Genomic DNA, 20,365 nt, shown 5'->3' with positions numbered 1-20,365 from the left:
CAATGCCTGGCTAGTTTTTCTATTTTTATTTATTTTTTATTAAATCATAACTGTGTACAATTATGGGGCATAATGTGCTGATATGATATACAATGTGGAATCCTTAAATCAAACTGATTAACGTAGCCATCATCTCACTTATTTGTTGTGGTAAGACATTAATATTATACTCTTAGTAGTTTTGAAAGGTGCCATTTCAGGGTCTTGCTCTTACTCAGGCTGGTCTTGCTCTTGTTCAGGCTGGTCTTGAACTCCTGAGTTCAAGCATTCCACCCACGTCAGCCTCTCAGAGTTGGGATAATGGTCTTTATTTTCAGCTGAAGGTAGTATTATATATAGGGCATATCACATTCAAAATATCTCAGCTGTTCAGGAAACAGACTAGAGAAACATGGTCATTTAACAGAGGTATTAATGAGTTTATTTGAAAAAGTAAAATATATTTTACAAATGAAAGCTGGCAGTAACTGTTATGATAGTAATGATGGACATGACCATTTCTTTGGTGATTTAACCCGAAAAATATGTGTGTATCCGAGGGTAGTACATTAAGGCAGGTGATCATAGTCAAGTCATGTCCCAGCATTAGATACCTTACCAGGTTGTGAGGAAAGAAAATTAGGTTGATTTTCAGGATACAAGTTTATGAAGGAATATCTGGAATTCTCATTTGCATTTGGCTAAAATTTGTTTATGCACTTGACCTACTTTGCTCAAAGTTTTTGCTCTCAATTTTTGAAATACATAATACAAAAAAATTCCAAAAATGTAATGTCTTTCTCTTGGATCATTCACTATATATATGTCAAATGACAATAAAATTGATGCCCTGGTTGGCTCAGTTAGAAAGGAGTTTGTGTGCAAATAATAGAAAACCTAACTGCAGTGGCTTAAACAAACATGGATTAATTTTTCTTATGTCACAAATGACTCTGGATATATGCCCATGTGTGGTTATTGATGGTGTGAACAGAAGTTCTCTGAAGAGGAAGAAAAGACGTTCTCTGGAGGGAGCAGACTTTATGCCTGTGAACAGTTTGCAAACTGGAGAGATATAGCCTTCAATGTAAAATGAAGATGTCTTTCAGGGAACAGAGAGGAGGCTCAGGTTTTATTGCCAAAGTTTCTGCCCAGGTCCCCAGTCAGTCCGTCCATATAAACGGCAAAAAAATGCAGCTGAGTTCTGATTGGCTGATACAGCTTATCCCTGATTAGTTAATACAGATGAACACTGATTGGCCAAGGCAGGAGAGCTCTGATTGGTTAGTTCAGGTGAGCTCTGGAATCCTAAATTGAGCAGATGTATGTGTTTTCAGGAAACTGAAAATAATTGTGTGACTTCTCCTCCGCAAGTGTGGCTGTATTTTAAATTTAGGCTCAGTTACTTAGGATCTATCTTGAAGGATTGGCTCTTTCAGGCTCACGTTTATTCAAAATGGTGATTCAGCCGCTCAATAATTTCATCAAGAACTGAAGCTCTTTTCTTTCTGATTTACCATCCTTAGCAAGTGGACTTTTGCCTTTGTGATAACATGTTGGCTGATGAACTTTTAGACATCACATTTTTCTAGAAAGATGAAAGGAGTAAAGGGCAAAGGGGTGGTCCAGATGAGTGTTCTCACTGTATCAGAGAATGGAAAACTTCCCGTCTTTACCCCATAGGTCTCCACTTACACCTTACTGGCCAGACACAGACAGGGGTCCACTCCAAGCTGAAGGTGGCTAGGGAGAAAAAGATGGGGGAGGGAGTGGATCAGCTGTCCACTTTTCCTTCCTTCCTTCCTTCCTTTCTCCCTTCCTCCCTCCCTCTCTCCCTCCCTGTCTCTCTCTTTATGTTGCCCTCCATAGAGAGCAGTGGTGTCACAGCTCACAGCAACCTCAGAATCTTGAGCTTAAGCAATTCTCTTGCCTCAGCCTCCTAAGTAGCTGGGACTACAGGCGCCTGCCACAGCACCCGGCCATTTCTTTGCTGTAGTTGTCATTGTTGTTTAGCAGGCCAGTTCAAACCTGGCAGGTTCCGTGTATGTGGCCAGCACCCTAACCACTGAGGTACGGGCACCAGGTCTGTCCATTTGTCTTTCACTTGCTCAGAGCAAAGTCTTCATGAATCCAGGCTTGGACTTGAGCTGCACATCACCTTTATCTTTGCTCTATTTTGCAAATCCCAACTATTGTTCCCAAGAGAGGGCCAAGCAAGAGAGTAGGGACAACTTAGAACAAACCTATTGGCTTTGTAAAACAGATTAAAAGGTCCTGCAGATTGTGGGTCAGTGATATCATCTGTTTTTAAGAATAGCAGAATCCCTGTTCTGCCCCATCTGGAGGTGCTCTGCTCAGGGATGCACCTAGCCTCCCTGGTAAGCAGAAACTCAAGAAAACTCTGGGGTCCTGTTTTCTTGTGTGATCCCAGGGATGCACATGGGCCCTGTGGGTGTCTAAACAGAAGGGCATGGGAGGAAACGCTGCAACTCTGCAGTCTTGCTATGCTTGTGTAGCAGGCAGCTGCCCACCCCCACGACACCCTGCACCACTGGCTTCTGAGTTGGCAGATTAAGCATTTTATAAACTGTATTTTAAATACATGTTTTAAACTTGTCAAAAGAAAAAAAAAAGAACAGCAGAATATATTGGTTATCTGTAGCCATGGTAAGTGTGGGAGGAGAGGAAAAATAGAACCAGTGACTAGTATTTTATGTACGTGGTTTCATTTACTACTTACGCAGCCCCAGGAGGCAGAGAAAACTGACTCAAGGGGTACTTGGCTCACTGCCACATTGATAATCAGAGTGCCAGAGTTCAAATCAAGCATGAGTGATAGAGTCATGGAATTATAAGAAGTTAATTAAGCTTTGAGCAAAGGGAATGAATAGTTCAAAAGATTAAGGATTTAGACTAGTTTAAAGATGTGTCATTTTTCATCCTGTTTCATTCATTCATTCATGAGCACTTGAGTGTTTTTTATAGACACTGGAGATTTTCTAGGCCCTGGAGATAACAAAGTTTAGAGAGACAAAATATTTATCTGTAAAGCTCACAATCTGACGAAAGAGAATCCTGTAAATCAGTGATTACCACGAACAGGAAAGTAGTCAGGGAACACTTCCAGGGGGGAATTGAATGGAAAAGTAAGGGTGGGAAGAGCATTCCAGGTAGACGGGATAGCATTTGCAAAGACATGTGGATAGGAATCATTGCCATGGGTTGATGCTCATCGAACGTCAGTGGAGAAAGGTGGCACTGAGGGAAGAGGCAGCGAGGAAGCTGCAGGGGGAGGAGCATTTCCCAGAGTGCCTTAGGGTCTAACCCAAGTGAGGCTTACTCCTGCAGGGTGAGAAGACGTGGCGGTCTGCACTGAAGCCGTGGCAGCTGGGTTCAGAGGACAGCAGATAAAGAAGCTGTTGAGGTGGTAAATTTTATAGGGTTCATGAGTGATTAAGTGTGGGGTGTGAGGGATAGTCTGTGACCCTCACTGTGGCGATGCCCTTCACCAAAATAAGAAGTGTGGGAGAGCAAGTATGGTGGCAAAACAAGCTTTTCTCAGGCACATCTTTTTACAGACTGTGCCTGCTCTGCTTGATGGAAACACCCTTCTGTTCCTTGCCTGACTGCTACCCTCCCAGCTCCGACTGGCTGAAAAACCATCAGGGCATCTGAATGGCCCATGACTCAGCCACTTAAAATCCACCTGACAGGTGGAGCGTCTGACTCAAGACACATAGCACATTGATCACTGAGCCAAAATTGTCATGCAGGTGTCTGCGGACTTTCAGTTCTCCCCCCGGGGTGCAATCTGCTTCCATTGGCAAGGGAAAATGTTCAATACATGCCCACTACTATTTCGGAAAAATGAGCTTGAACTTGGTGTTCAAGAATTTGCTGAAGAATTTTGTGCTAAGCATTTGCTGTTGGTTTGTAGATGACAATGATAACTTTCATGCAAGTTTATCTTTTTACTCTGTAGCCTCCTTTGAAGTTACAAGGAAAAGGAGGAGGAAGCTAACGTGATTTTGTTTGTGCTTGTGTTCCTAAATGGAAGGGTTTTTGTTGTCTTCTTCTTGTTGTTGTTTTTTACTTTTCTTTGAGAATAAAAAGAAACTATAAAATTCTTTTTGATACATCTGGATAAGTTACCCAAGCAGCATCTCTCTTTTATAATTTCTTACTAAATGGTGCAGAGGTTTATTGCCTTTTTTTGAGCCATGAACACTTTTAAGAATCTGATGAAAGTTGTGGATTCTCTTCTTCCAAAAGCATGCAAATACACACACTGTACTGGATCAAATTTTGTTGGTTGCAGGCAAAGGAACTAGCTTAAGCACCAAAGGGGATTTCTGATAGGAACCTGAGGTATCCCAGGGTATAAGGAACACAGGACAGGTAGTGCAGTGGGGCTTTAAGGCTCTCTGTGGGGCCACCTACTCTGCCTCCATGCTCATCCCTGCAGCCTTGTTCTTTCACCATGAAAATGGACTTCTCTGTGCTGCTTCCACGTACATGTTGCCCTACAACTCTCAAGGGAACATCACCTGAGGTCCAGCCAGCTGCAGAGGTGAAGACTAGTGCTCCTCCATCCCAATTTGAAATTTCTAGAAGAGAACATGATCGCTAACTTAAGTGTGTTCACATCTGTCAGATATGTTCATGTGACTTTATAATTTCAGGGCCCTTTGGACCCCTGTCCTAACTGTGGTCTTCAAGTTAAGAACCCCTGACTAGAGAAATCTGAATGCTAATAGACCAGCAGCACCACCTTTTAGCCATAAAACTACTGCAAAAAGTTGAAAATACATTTGAATAGAGGGTATTTGTACAAGCATAGATCCTTAAAACATTTGCCTTGTGCAGGAGTTGTGAATTTTGAGTATCAGTAGTCAAATCTCAGGATGGTGAATATGATGTATATTAAATTATAATACTCTCCAAGGTCGTTGATATTAGGTTCCTAACTTTTACCCTTAAAGGTTTGGAAAATTCCATTTTAATTATTGTTAACATGCTTCGTAAATAGCCAAGGGAATACAGCGTAGACCTGTTAATACATCCAGAGAGCTAAAATCTGGCTCAAGTTGTTTTTTCTTCCACAGTCGGAGAAAATTGTGGTGTTTGGCCTGCCTCTTGGGGCATTTTAAACCACTTTTAATGCTGTCTCTTATTATTTTCTAACCATATACACTTTCCGCACATATCTAACTAGCTGCCTTAGATGAAACCCCAGTGTCTGGCCAAGCGGATGTAAATCTCCAGTAAGTGGGAAGAGGGAACAGAGTAGCACAGTGCCCTGTGAGTGATCAGATGGAACATAATTTAATAGTTGTGGACACTGTATTTTCAGGAGCAACTTCACATTTTTTTCTAGTTCTATAGAATGGAAAGCTTCTGAGCTATACGCCATCCTCCCACTGGCTCCACTGGCAAAACTCTGCAAAAACCAGGCTGGTCTGTCTGCCTATTGTATTAACATTTAGCTCATCACATCATTTACCTGGGATGTTTGGGACATAGCTGTTAATTCCAAAGAGCAGGATGCATATTTTTATAATCATTACTCTATTCTGTAAAACAGTTGTCACTCACAAAACGTATCAGCAGCAAAGATCAAAATCAGTAAGACTTTAGGGAAACTGCCAAGAGGCCACCATCACCACTGTCTCTTTAGTGATAAGTCCTCAGTCCATGCTGTAGGTCTTAACAATGAATGGTTATAAAATAATAGCAAAACCCTGCTTCTGAGGTTTCAGTTCCTTTGGTCATAGTCTCTCAGAAAATAGATTGTCTGTCATATTTTGATATCTGAGCATGTACTTATTTTTGTCAGGAATCTCCTTTTGTTGACTAACTAAATCTACATAATCAGGTTTTAGTGCCATTGCCTGTCCCAGGCCTGCAGCTTTCATGCCTGTCTTTTGCATGGTTCACTCACGTGTTCTGAGTAATGCTTGTACTTTCTTCCAACTTGTCTTTCTTCGGTTGAATTCAGTGCCAGACTCGGAGCTGAAAACAGCTTCAGGAATTTTTCATTCATCAGACATTTTCTTCCAAAGAAAAATTCTGAGAATAGGAGGGCCACCTTGAGAACTACTTGATGGTATGTTAGCACACGACAGTGGTGAGTGTCTGTGAAAGAGAGAGAGAGACAGTAAGTGTATAAACAACCTGTGTACCAGATACCTATCAGCAACTAACTGCATGTTTGGTAAAAAGCCAGTTCTAGAAATAACACTTGCCAACCAATGTATCAAAACTATCTCACGGCCATTTCTCTGTTTTGATATTGCAGAAAGTTCATATTTATATGAGGCATTTCTCAGTTGTGGTTAATAATGGCTGAACTTTTGTCCTTGCTTTAAGTTTTCCACCAGATCTCTCAGAATTGATGCTATCAAGGGATGGAATGTGGTATGTCTCTATTTCCTGGAGAATGAACTCAGGGCTGGCAGCTAGAGCACTCATGGTCTCAGATCACCATGCCCCATCATTTACAAAAGCAGCAGTGGAGTTCCTCGGGAAGAACTCCCACCAACCACGCCAGGCTTCTATCACGTACTCTTGGCCTGGGCCATGTGTACTTAACATTCAGGTTTCTGTGAGACTTGGCCAAATGAGTTTGAACTAAGAATCTCAACTGTAATGTATATATATCTGGATATGATACGAGTAAATGCTCACTCACAAAGAGAAAGGGGGGGGGAAGAAATTTAGTGAAAAAGCGAAAATACACAGGTCGAGATATAATTACATTACATTATACACAGGTTTTGTTTTTGTTTCGATAGTGTTAAGATTTATAGTTAATACTGTTTTATTCAGGGCCAGCCTTATTTATTCAAATCACCTGTCCTATACTAGGCACCTTATTATGAAAATGTGAAGAACTTTTATGGGGGTTATTAGCAGGTAGAGCAGTGGTTCTCAACCTTCCTAATGCTGCAATGTATTTTCATTGTTACAAAGGGGTCGTGATCCACAGGTTGAGAACCGCTGTGGTAGAGCCTAGTCTTCTCTCAGTCCCTCCATTTTGGTAAATGACTGGCCATATATCCAGCAATGGATGCCAGAAGCCCAGGAGCTCTCTTGCCTCCTCAGTTTCCCTCACCGCTCCATCCAGTTCATCCCCAAGCATGCCAGTTTCTACCATCCAAGGACACCTCCTCCCTGCCCATTTCCTCCCTTCTATGCCACCACCCTTGCCAAGCCACCACTGACTTTTAACTTAGATCCTTCAGTAGCCTCTCTGAAAGCCTTCCCATTTCCACTCTTGAGCCCTTAAAGAACATTCTTTAAAAATAACACATTGTGTTTCCAGTGGCTTCTTGTTGAATGTAGAGCCTGAGCCAAACTCTTCATGATGGCCTGAAATAAACTGTATCATCCTGTCCCTGCCTGAAGATCCAGCCTGTTGGAGTGCCCCTTCTCAATGCTCTGGTCGCTGTGGCCTTCCCTTATTCCCAGAGAAACCACGCTGTCTCTGAACTCAGAGCCGCTGTTCTTGCTGTCTCCTGGACCTGGGAAGCAACTTACCTCCTACAGCTGCTCCCCAAAGAGAGTCACCTCCCCAGAGAAGTCTTCTCTGATAACCTTCACCAAGACAGTATCCCCATTTACTTGATCGCTGCAGGATACTCCCTTCATTTGTGGACTAAATTACCACCTGAAATGTGAAATTATTTTTAATGTGTGTGCTGGTTTATTGACTGCCTCTCCTTCCAGATGAACAGGAAGTTTATACCATTCTACTCACAACACAGCAGAGAAGCTAATGAATATTCGTTAGATGAATAAGGAAACCCTTGATTCCATTTTATTATTGTAGTTTGTTTCTTGAACCTGAGCATTGAAGTCCAAATGTTTAATTTTATTTTATGCAGTGGGATTTTTTTTATTATGCTACAGTATACAGTTTTAACCATTTTTATGTGTACAGTTCAGTGACATTAAGTTTGTGCGCATGGCTGTGCACCCGTCACCCCCATCCATCTCCAGAGCTTTTTCATCTTCCCCAAATGAGACTTGCCATGTCTCCCTCCCCCAGGCCCCTGGCAACCAACATTCTACTGCTGTTTTTATGAATCTGAATGCTCTGGGGACTTCCTGTTAGTGGGATCTGCAGTGGGATAGTTTCAATCAATTTACTTTTATTGCCCCTTTGCTAACCTGGGCCTTTACATAGTATCCAATATTGATCTTGGTCTGCTACTGAAAATTCCATTTGTAATAATTTAATGATAAAACATTCTATTAAGATCCTTCATAAATTGAATTCACCTTTTGTGAATTACAAGGCACTTTTATGATATACAGGTTGATTAAGAATCTGTTGGCCCTGGCAATTTTTATACTTCCTTGTGGTTGATCACAGGGCCCTTTCCTTTTGGGCTGTTAATCTGGCTTTTGGATCATAGAGACAGTTTCAGGCTTGGTGGCTTTGAAGAAAATATGAAAGAACAAATAAATTGTTATATAATATTATTGTTTTTGTCCTGCTGTTTAAAGGCTGATGCTCTGTGGTGAGACTGCATAGCTCAGTTTAATGTGGCACTTCATACAAGGCATTTTAAAAGGGAATAAATCAGAGCCAGTAGGTTCTTTCAAGTAGACTGTGCAGACCTTTAAAAAATGAAGGCGTTCTCTATGACTTTATTATCTTGATGGTAAATATGTCACCCCAATCAGGATTTGACTTGTACCCATTGTCCCACTCATGTTATTTTTCTAGTAAAGGTAGTTTAGAGATAACTTTTGGGGAAGATGAAAGTCAGTAATGATGTGTAGGATTTACAGAGAAGGAACAAATAATGTCAGGTAAATGATTATTTCAAAATGAGGTATTCTCTTAGCCTGAACGGGATTTCTTACTGTTTTCTTCATCATGAAACAGAACGAAATGTGGTAACAATTTTCTGTAGCTGAATTGCTGCCACACATAATTGGGTCCCACAGAACTACAGCCTGGATTTTGGTGAATTGCTTAGTCTGCGTGTTCGACTAAAAGGCGTGTGACAGATCACCTTGTTTCGGAAGTTGGAATGGTGTTTATGTTTAAGTTCATAGTGGTAATGCTTTCATGATTTAAAGAAATTAAAAATCAGGGGAAAAATACTAAGGTAGAAATAGCTTCGTGCTTTATTTTCCAACGTGCTTTTTAAAAACCACTTCGTTATAATGAAGTCATATCTCAGATGCAGTTGCTCAAAGATAAATGTTTTGCCTAATGCAGTTTAGTAAATTTTGCTGAAAGGTCATATATTAAAAATAACATTGCATAAACCATGTAAAATAGGTCATCCTAGATGCAGTATTTTATACAAATCATGGATTGGAAAGTATATTTGAAAGTTATTGTATCATTAAAAAAAACCCCACATAGCTTGAAGAAAATGGGAGAGGCAATATTGAATAGTTAAAATAGCCCTGGAAGGAATCACCCATCCCTGAATTTTTATTATAAACATTTTCAAATTTACATCAAGGTTGAAAGAATATGTGGCTATACCTTCCATCTATATTAAACAATTAACAATTTTCCTTCTTTTACATACATAATTGATCTCTGTGCATATATGTATATATGTGCATATATAATCTGTGCAAAATATACATAATATTTTAAAATATATATTTTTGTCTGTTTTGCTGAATCATTTGAAAATTAAGTTGCATACATCTTAACACTTCACCTCTAAGCAATAATGACATTCTTGAATATAACCACAATAGCGTCATCACACCTAAGAGAACAATACTTCCACAATATCACGTATTATCTGGTCCATAAAAAATTTTCCAAATTATCTCTTTTAAAAACAGTAACTAGGCTGGGTGTGGTGTCACACACCTGTAATCCCAGCACTTTGGGAGGCTTAAGCAGAAGGATTGCTTGAGGCCAGGAGTTCACACCAGCCTGAGCAAGAGTGAGACCCCCATCTCTACAAAATCAGAAAAATTAGCTGGTTATGGTGGTGCTTGCCTGTTGTCCCATCTACTCAGGCAGCTGAGGGAGGAGTTTGAGGCTGTGGTGAGCTACGATGATGCTGCTGCACTCTAGCCAGTGCAATAGAACAAGATCTTGAGAAAGAAAGAAAAAAAAGGAAAGAAGGAAGGAAGAGAAGGGGAAAGAATGGAAAGAAAAGGAAAGGGGGAAAGGAAGAAAGGAAGGAAGGGAAGAAAAGAAACAAAAGAAAAATATATAACAGTATCCAGTCAAGTTTTGGTTTTTACTATTTTTACTCTAGACTAATGACTCTACCATTTTTGAGGGGCAGAGAAAATTTTGGAAAAGTTTAAAATAATTGTCTTAGAAAATGTTAGGGCAGTGCCTGTGGCTCAAGGAGTAGGGCGCTGGCCCCATATACTGGAGGTGGTGGGTTTAAACCTGACCCTGGCCCAAAACTGCAAATACATAAATAAATAAAATAAAATGTTGCACATTCTGGGTTTTCTGATTGTTTCTTTTGGTATTATTTACCTTGTTCTTCTATCCCTGGATTTCCTTTCCTCTGAAACTTAGGCTTGATAGATTAGGTCTTGACTATTTCCCCAAGAAACTTCATAGATAATGTTTAGTGTTTTATATTTTGTCAGATCATGAGTCTTAAAAGGATTTCAAAGCAGTTTATTCCTGTATGAATCCGGAAGAAGTTAAATTAACTTTTGATGTTATTGATTTTAAGTTTGGTCTTTTATCTGGATCCTAATGGGAGAATCCCCCTGGAATTCCATTCGGTACAAGCTGTAGCACTGGACAGGGGGCTGACAGTGGGAGTCTGTGATATCGTATACAGCTGTGTATCTCAGTATGCTCTGTAACACTGGAAGGAGAGGGCCTGGAAATTAGAATTCAGTTAACTGTTAAGACAGTGCAATAGTAGGGAATCGGCTTTCTTAAATTTTGACTTTTTGTTTGGTTTGGTGAATTCATGGTTATAATGTAATTATTAAAGAACATAATAAAATGCCTCATAATCAGTGCAACACTGTGGAAATGAATACTATTTTGTCATTGTTAAAATACCAGTCCTAGTTGAGAGATACCAGGTTATGTTGCACAGCAGTGATCCCAGTTCATGTGCTATTTTATGTTTCTGAGGATGGACTTTCAGATATTCAGTTAGCTATCTTGCAGACATCTCCAATTAATCACGGAATATAAGCACTCAATAAAGGGAGAGAGAGAGTGACAGAGACAGAGACAAAAACATACAACTCAGAGCTCTAGAGGGCAAAATGACCTTGAGGAAGTTTTGCAAAATATGAATGCGTAGGCCCCATGCCATCCCTACTGAATCAGATTCCATGGGGCAGGCCTGGGAGAGGACAGAGGTGGGGCTCAGGCATCAGCATTTTGCAAAAGTTCCCTCAACTGATTCTGTTATGTCCTAAGGTTAAGAATGATTGGAGTAAGAAGAAGTAATAGCAGACCGATTATTATAATGGAACTTTTTTACTTTAACTTTCCTTAGACTGAAAGTTCTCTGAACTCTTTCCTTAGAGAGTTATACTGAAATTCTACACATTAGGAGTTTAATGTGTCCCAGGCCAACCTACCTGGGAGAAATAAGCATGCCATGACCCTCTCTGTCATGGATAAATTGATATCTCATTCATTTGTTTGTCATTTTTATGAAAAGAAGGATTTAAAATAATTGGAGCCTAGTGCCCCAAATTATATCCTTGTGCCTTCCCTGCAGTTTGCGGTTTAGTGACTGGGCAGGAGTGACAAGAATTCGTTGCACCACAGAATATTCTTTCCCTGTAAATGATGCATTTGCTTCAGGGTGAAGTCTGATTACGAATGAAAAGTGAAATAACGCTGTAGACCACAGTGTTCTGAACTGCAGAGCTGGGCATGAGCTGAGGATCAGAGGCTGCAGACACATGTTGGTCGGAGACCAAGCCTTGAGGCCAAATCTAATGGGACTGGAGAACAGTCCTTGAGCTAACCACTCAGAATGGGAACATGTAGACGCAGAATTTCCCATGAACTAGCCATACGCTAGCAAGCCAGTTAAAAACAATTAAAATCGCATTTTAATTTTGGAAAGGCTTGGGCTCTTGCCCTAGTTCATAAAGGTCTTATAAGGAAGCGATTGTAGAGCAATTTACAAATAGAAAGTGTTAATAATACTATATTTTAGTTGCATTAGGAATAATGATTTATATTGAAGCCAGGAATGAGTCAGACATTACACAAGCATTGAATTCGGAACATTCCCTGTCTAGTGCTGGGACTATCTGGAAAAAAAAAAAAAAAAGAGCATGTAAATTTAGCTTAATATCACGTAAGTGCTATGGGAATAATTGTAAATAATTGGATTATTAGTAAGGAATTGGGAGTGTGGGCAAGTTTCTTTCTGTGGTTGGAGTATTGGACTCAAAACAGCATAACTTTGGCAATCTAAATGAAATGCATGCCGCCAAATCAGAATGACATTTGAAAACCACGCTAATACAGCCTTTACCTTCCAAGACATATTTAGATCCAGATCTTTTTCGTCCAGATTATGTTTTTCTCTCTGCAATCAGCAATTTCGATTGAAAACGTGGATCTACAAATACATTTATGTCCACTTGCTAATCTATACTGTCAAATAAGCCAGTTCTGATTTGTTTCCAAAGTGTCTTTGTCTGTGGTGATAAATACCTAGTACAGAAATATGTTAAGTCCCATAGTTCTATTCTAAATGCTCAAATGTTGCCACGTATCTAGTGTATTTAGTAAATATGGGTCCCTTTGGACTGTTTAATGTGCACCATCAGAATGAATAGTGCTATCTCTCTTCTATTTTTCATATTGCAACGGCAGTAAATAGTTACTGACCTGGAAAAGTCTTGAAGGCTATTTTTCTTTTTATGAAGGTCTTACAGTGAGGAATTCACGTCTGAAGTCATGGACTGGTGTGAGAAAGGACTGAATCAGATTTTTTTCTCAGCCTTTTGTAGTGTGCCAGGATTTTGCTGGTGTCGCTCACAGAACCATATTTGCATCTACCCTGAACCTTTGCAGTCATCATATAAAATTCCATAGAGTATCTTGGCAAAGTGGGGAGGAACAGCAAATCCAAGCAGTGTAGAAGAGAAGGTTACAAATTAAAACTCATGTTCTATTATGCTTAATAAGAAAGATTGAAAATGGCAGGCTAACATGAATCTGTTTGATTAAAGCATTTGCACTTGGCTCTGTAAATTTACAGGAAAGAAAGGAGCAAGGCGAAATTCTTTTTCTTTGGCTCTAACAAAGAAAGTTTTATTTATTTATTTTGGGGACAGAGTCTAACTATGTGTTTTATTTATTTTTTAAGTGGAAGATTATGATGTTGTGATCTTTCTGGTTTCAGATATAAGACATGAATAGTGATAAAAATCTTGATTGCTGTTGCACCAAGTAAACATTTTTCAGCCTGAAGAGTATTCATCAGTAATGCACACTGAACATAATGTGTGATAATGAGGAATTAGAAACAATTTAAGGGAAGCACAGTAAGAAAATTATCGAGTAAGTTATGTTGTCACATGGTGGAAAATTATGCAGAAATTAAAATCATATTTTGGACAAATGTTGGATTACATGAGAAAATGCTTTTGGCAGTGTTAAAGTGTTGAATACTGAAATAAAGATTCAAAATTGCATATAAAGCACCATTCTTATTTTGTGATTTAAAAAGGAAAACACACACACATAAACATAAAATTATGTCTGGTAATATAATTGCTGTGTTATCATGGGTTTCTTCAGGTCCAGTGTTTCTTATTTGTTTTACTGCCCTTTCCTAATTATCTGAAGTCATTACTTAATTTTGAATCAGAAAAATATTGTGATAACATAGTCAATAGAAAGGAAGATCCATGTAGCACAGAGGTATTTATTAAATTCCTATAGATAATATTTGGAGGAATTCAGCCAAAGAGGTCAGGATGCATTAAATATTCCATTTTAGCCACAAAGGTACTGCACTTAAAAGTAATTTTCTTATAAATACCATGGCACTGAGTGACTTTTTCTTTATTGACACAACAAAATGAGGGCTGCTTTTATTCAGCAGCTCGGCATTTAATATTTGTACATATTCTTGTTTGAATTCAGTATCTGTGCAGAGGAGATAGCAGGTTTTGAACAAATCTGGCATACAACATAGAATATTAAATATACCTACATAAATAAAAAGGAGCAGTAGAGTTAAAAATCCATAAGCAAAGTAAAAAGACAAGTAATAAACAGAGGAAGTGTCAGGAGATAGGGTCAGAAGGTAGGTGGAGCCAGATGAAGCAAAGACTTAGTGGGGAAGCACAGGTCTGAGGCTAGTCTTTTGGAAAGGTAAAAGGTTGCATTTATGTATTTCCCACATGATTTTGGCCTGTTTGCATATCACTTGTACTAGTGTTTTTAAATAATTGAATTAAAAGGTTTTTTTTAATTAAAAAAATCACTTTCATCATAGCAAACATATCTGTGAAATCATGAGTCTGGTATATTTATACTTTTAATAATTCAAATTAAAATTAATATGACTATATAAGGCAGTGGTTCTCGACCTTTCTAAAGCCGCGACCCTTTAATACAGTTCCTCATGTTGTGGTGAACCCCAACCATAAAATTATTTTTGTTGCTATACCACTGATATAAGGCAATGTAAAATCATCTTGCATCCTGTGAGGGAGACATAGAATGCTTTGGTAAACGCTTTCATGGAGGGAGAGAGATGTGGACATTTTGACCAATCCTGTGTGTCTCTCAAGAGCTACCATAACTGGGGTGTGGTAATTCTCTTGATGTGTTTGGTGCAGAGTTTTGTTTACGGAATTCCCCAGAAGGCTGAACCTACAGCCTGGACATTAAGGCAGTGCCTTTCCTGCAGTGCCATTGATCAGAGATGGCTCATTCCAGATGGCAGGGAAGAGTGAGGAAGAGCATTTGGTGCTCTCTTCTTTGGTGATGGGGAGCACAGAGGCTCAGATGGGGTCATAATTCCAAGGGAGGGGTTAGAGTAGGTAAGCAAGAGAAAGAAAATAGGGGAGAATACATGGATTAGAGGGAGGTCAGCTATTGCCAAAACATTGTTGGGGTCCGGACTGCTCACTCTGGCTGGGACTATAATGAAGAGTTGTTCCTAATGTTCTATGACCTACTTAAAGAAAGAAAACAAAATGGAAACATAACCCAGTGGTTTCATTAACACAACCATAAACAGTCTGAAAAAGAACTTACTGGGATCATTTAGCCTGAAAACGACAGGAGGGAGCATATGCATGTCAAGGGCTGGATAGGAGCTAGGAGCCCAAGAGTGAGTCCCCCGCAGCCCAGCCTCCCTGATCTGTCAAGACCACTGGGGGATAGAAAGGGGGGTTTGTGGCCCTGATTTCTCTCACAGGGAAGGCTATGAGGAAAGCCTGGCTTTGGTCCTCAGTACTCACCACATCTTTATCTTTCTCTTTGGCTGCTAAGCCCAGATTGACTTTCTCCTTTGTACCAAAAGAAAAAAAAAAGGCAGCTGCTGCTCTTACATCTGGTGGTGGGACTGCTCTGCTTGGAAATTCTCTTGGGGCCTTAGCTTATCTGTGTTTGCTTTAAGATGATCCTTTTGCCCAGGGGTTATAGTGATTTCAGACCAATGTCCTCAGTTTTATATTAAATACCTAATATGATCTGTATGAGTAAATTCTAAAATAATTTTTGTTTGTTTCCTTATTTTTTGTGTTTGAAATAAGATAGACCCAACCCAAAAGAAAGATAACCATTTCTCTTGTTTAAGGAACTCCCAAGAAGAAGGTGCCATGACTTGCCTCGCCACAAAAATTTGAAATTTTTTGCTTCAAAAACCTAAATAACAATAGGCTAGAAGCTGTGAAGGCAAGGATTTAGGCTCTTTTAATCACTAAAGCATCTATGTCAGGCAGAGGGGCTGATTCAGTGTAGGCAGCAATACATTTTGTGAGTGATGAGTGGATACTAATATTACTGTTACATTTATACAGAAATTCACAGTTGGAAAGAGTTTTCCATTAGCTCATCTGATCCTCACAATGCCATCTTCAAAGCGGATAAGAACTAATGTTTACAGGTTCATTTTGTAGGTGAGGATAGTGGGGATCAGAGGTAGGATGGTCTGCCCACGGCTTAAAGTTTCTATGGAGTTAGTGATGCCTGATTCTATCCCTGAAATCCACATCTCAACTTGGAGTCACGCAAGATGGGGTCCAGCTGTTCTGTGCGATGGGTCTTGCTTCTTGGGATTTTCATGAGATTTTTATTCTTTATTTTCAGATTACAGGACAGGCCCCTGTTTTACTGTGGTCAGCAACCAGATGTGCCAGGGACAACTCAGCGGGATCGTCTGCACAAAAACGCTCTGCTGTGCCACAGTCGGCCGAGCCTGGGGCCACCCCTGTGAGATGTGTCCTGCCCAACCTCACCCCTGCCGCCGCGGCTTCATTCCAAATATCCGCACGGGAGCTTGTCAAGGTAAACCTGGGCTGATGGAATTATTAATGGATTAATCTTATTTACTCTGGAGAGCCATTCTCCAATGAAGTTGCAGAGAATGGAAAAGTAGTGTCAGAGGCATAACTTCGCAATTTCGCTGACTGCCTAATATCCAACTAAGGCATTAGGAACGTGGCTCACGGGAGAGCAGCTGGAGTCTTACTGGAATTTTCCTTACCAGCCACCCCCCCACCCCCACCCCCGCTGACCCCAGAGGTATTTTCATGTACCTCTGACTCCTGCGGTGGTGTGATTCTGTTCACAGCAACGCTGCGCATTGTGGCAATGCTGTGTACAAACACAAAGCAAGACTTGTGGACAAGGTAGTTTATGTTTTTCTTAATTTTTTTTTTCATTTCAGACTTTCAGCGTTCCTCGGCCTCATGAGTTGTACTTAATTGACCTGAAGAAAATCGTTCCTCTTGACATTTCACATGCTGCATTATGCATTTTTTACAAGTCCGAAATAAATTAGGGTTTGTTTCACAGTTTTAAATATCCCCAGATGTCGCCCACTAGCTGCTTCTCCGGCTTCCCATAGAAGCCCTTCCTCTGTTTTTGGCTTTTACTCCTGTTCTTCCAGCTGTACAAATTCTTTTATTGTCTGGATGTCTGGCAGGAAGCAGGAGGAAGAGAGCAGAGGCAGCTCCACGCTAAACTGATGGGGCTGAAAACTCCCAGGCTCTATCTGTTTCCTTTAGAATCTTCAGGCCCCCCCCCCTTTTTTTTCTTTTAGCAAGTTGCAATATTTTCAGAAAATTCAGGTTGTGCTTTTCTGAAGCAAACAGATAATAGTTTGGCATTGTTCTGAATGTTCATTCTAAGGTCAATATGCAATAAGATAGAACTTGAGCTTGGTTGCACAGTTCTGTGGGTCTCCATTAAAATTTACTTCAATAAATCCCACCTCTGATTTGTTGGTCCTGGCCCTGGTTTCCACGTGCAGCACACAGCTCCTTTAAATACCCCTGAACGCATCCTTCTGAAGGTCAGGAGAAGCAAGAAGTCATTTTGAAACCTTAGAATTATCAAGGGTAGGATTTTATACAATTAAAAGTAAGTTTAGTTTCTCTTATTTTTAGTGCTTTCTTATTTTTCTCATTCTTAGAAAGTTCCAGTGAGTTTCGAAGAATTTCTTGGTCTCGGGGTTATGAGGTTAGCAAATGCCCATGGGCTCATTGACAGTGACCAGAAAGCCAGACTTTTGAATGTCCAGCCACCCGTCAGTGAGTCATGGTCAGAGGTTAGGGCACTGACAGAATTTGGGGAAGGAGAATGAGCGGGGTAAGGGAAGAGCTGCCTTCCCTGTAGCTTTGCTATGCATTTCACAGTCTGGATTTTTCCAGCGTTTGTTTCCTGCCCCTTTCTGACCTTGCTATACAACATCCAAGGATGGGGGGGAGGGTTTTTATAAGAAATTGTTGAAAACGCATAAAATCAAAATGGCAGTTATATTGCCATGAGAATGAAATTCTTCATGTTTGGTTGATTTTTTTTTTTTTTCCAGAGAGATTCTGCCATCAGCTTTGGGCTCCTTCTCCTTTCTCATGTTCCCAGTCCTGGGGCCAGATGTGAGGGGCCAGGGAGGAGGGGTTCATGCAGGAACTTATTCTATCTTCAGTTTAGATACACACCCAGTGGAGAATTGCCCTTATGTGTATTTCCTACTGGCCAAAAATAATCATTTAGTTTTATACCTATATGTAAGGTCTTGATTTCAAATACCATTCCAATAAATATATTCAGCATATCGAGAAAATGTAAAATTCTGGTCTAAGATAAAACTGAAATTGGCCAGAAAACAATCTAATTCTACTTCACATATAGTCCTTCATTTGTAGGTCAAGAAACTCCATTTGAAAGAGGATCACTTTTATAACAAATTGCCTTTTAGAATCCCTTTTACTGTGTGCTGACTTTTCTCAAGAATGCGAGTTGATAACGTCCAAAATCACGTATTCTTCATTGAATGACTATGAATGAATATTCTTCATTCATCCTCTTGACGCTAAAGAGGATGCCTGGCTTCCAGATTTCTAATAGAAGAAAGGAGAGGGTGAAATGGTAGACTGTTTCCTTGGGGGTTCTTTATTAAATCAGACTTCTCTGTGTTACGAATGAAGAGATGGAAAGAATGTACCTTCACTTTTACAATCTTTATAATTCAGTGTAGTGAGCCTGGGATGAACACTTTGGGGATGAATACCTGGGCTCATGAATAGGACCACAAATTAGTCCTTGGGTGCTAGGGATACAGCAGTGAAGAAAACAAAGTTCCTGCTCCCCGGAAGCTCAGATTGGAGACAATTAATGAAAAATAAGAAACAGGCACACAGTAGGTCAAATGGTGATTAAGCCTATGGATGGGGAAAAAAACAAGCAGGGTAAGAAAAATGATGAAAACCGGGGGGCGGGTAGGAGAAGAGAGGCAGACAGAGGAGGGTAAGAGATGAGATGAGATCAGAAGGCATGAGATCAGAGGGTCAATGTGGAACTTTCTAGGACTTAGCATGGACTTGAGTAGCTGGTCTGACTTACCTTTAAAAGCATTCCTTCTGCTGGTGCTCTGTCAGCAAGGTGAGTCTGCAGCTGAGACCCCACATTTGCCTGAGGAGCTCTCCCTTCTTGGTCTGTCTGAGTTAGACATGGGCATGACAGTTCTCTAGAATGTAAGGTAAACATTTTCCACTTCATTTGTGCAAAAATTTTAGCTATCGCATGTAGTCTGAGTGACCTTAAGTAAATTCTGATTTAACTAAATCAGTCAGTACAATCTATCTTAAAGATAGATTCATTGCAGAAATGTATTTTGATTTTAGGGATTTCTTGAATAACTCTGGTTATTACTACCAATCTGGAGATAAAAATAAGTCAGTGAACAATGGCCTTTTAATCCTTCTATCCTTGTACTTTGCTGCTTATGTAATAAATAACAAAACCCACGAAAGTTAGTACAATCTCTTCTACGTTGGAGGAAGGTGGGAAGAAAAAGACTACTTGTGTCTTCTTATAGAACATTATTGACCCAACTTCGTTAGCAACGTAATTGATTTTATATAATGTAATTATGAGAAACAGTTTCTCTCATCATATTCCAAACGTTATGATGGACAAACAACTCATTTTTATACATATGGTAATATAATTGTGAACAAACTATCACATTTTCTTCTGCAGTGGATTTTATATGAATCTTTCTTTCTCTCTCTCTCTTCTAAAATCTGACAGATGTGGATGAATGCCAGGCCATCCCTGGGCTCTGTCAAGGAGGAAATTGCATTAATACTGTTGGGTCTTTTGAGTGCAAATGCCCTGCTGGACACAAATTTAATGAAGTGTCACAAAAATGTGAAGGTAAGAAATCTCCTGCTTCGCTTTTAAGACAGAAGGGCAGACAAAACTCAACACCAGTGACAAGTTTGTTTGCTAATTATTACTAGACGCTCTGTCTTTGTCATCCCCACAATCGTGTAAATATAATATCCTTACCAGGAATAATATGCCTTTGTGCTATTGAACCAGAAAAACCCTGCAGCTTTTTCCACTTTTATAGGCCCCAAAATAAGAGGTCCATCTGAATCAAATTAAATATTAAAAACATGAAATATTTTTGAACCAATATTTGGTTTAAGCTGTTCAAGACACATGTTTTTGCATAGTTCTAGAGAAATAAAATTAAATTTGGTCCCTAGATATCATTCAGAATGATATAGGTGTGTATCTTCTGATGTTTTCCTACTTAAAGTATATGTCTGACTTTTTGTGTGTGTAAGAAAGAGATTTAGTAATTCTTACATTTATGCTCATGGTGCGTGGGTATTACTTTCTTTACTGGGGGAGGATACATGCCTATGAAATGAAAACTTTTTAATGTTTGTCAAACAGAAAAGT

At 39.7% G+C, this 20,365-nt stretch overlaps 1 protein-coding gene across 1 annotated transcript in view; it reads left to right on the top strand.

The window, feature by feature from the left end:
- Positions 1–20,365, top strand: part of FBN1 (fibrillin 1) — a 233,936-nt gene that overhangs the window by 88,765 nt on the left and 124,806 nt on the right. Inside the window, exons 6-7 of the mRNA XM_023510045.1 lie at positions 16,256–16,453; positions 19,703–19,828. Coding sequence (XP_023365813.1) covers positions 16,256–16,453; positions 19,703–19,828 — 324 coding nt within the window. The remainder of the gene's footprint in view (positions 1–16,255; positions 16,454–19,702; positions 19,829–20,365) is intronic.

This window comes from Otolemur garnettii, unplaced genomic scaffold (assembly GCF_000181295.1).
Source record: "Otolemur garnettii isolate 467f Iridium unplaced genomic scaffold, OtoGar3 scaffold00011, whole genome shotgun sequence".
Taxonomy (NCBI): domain Eukaryota; kingdom Metazoa; phylum Chordata; class Mammalia; order Primates; family Galagidae; genus Otolemur; species Otolemur garnettii.
Note: the sequence above shows the minus strand (reverse complement) of the source record. Positions and strands in the feature narration are given on the sequence as shown.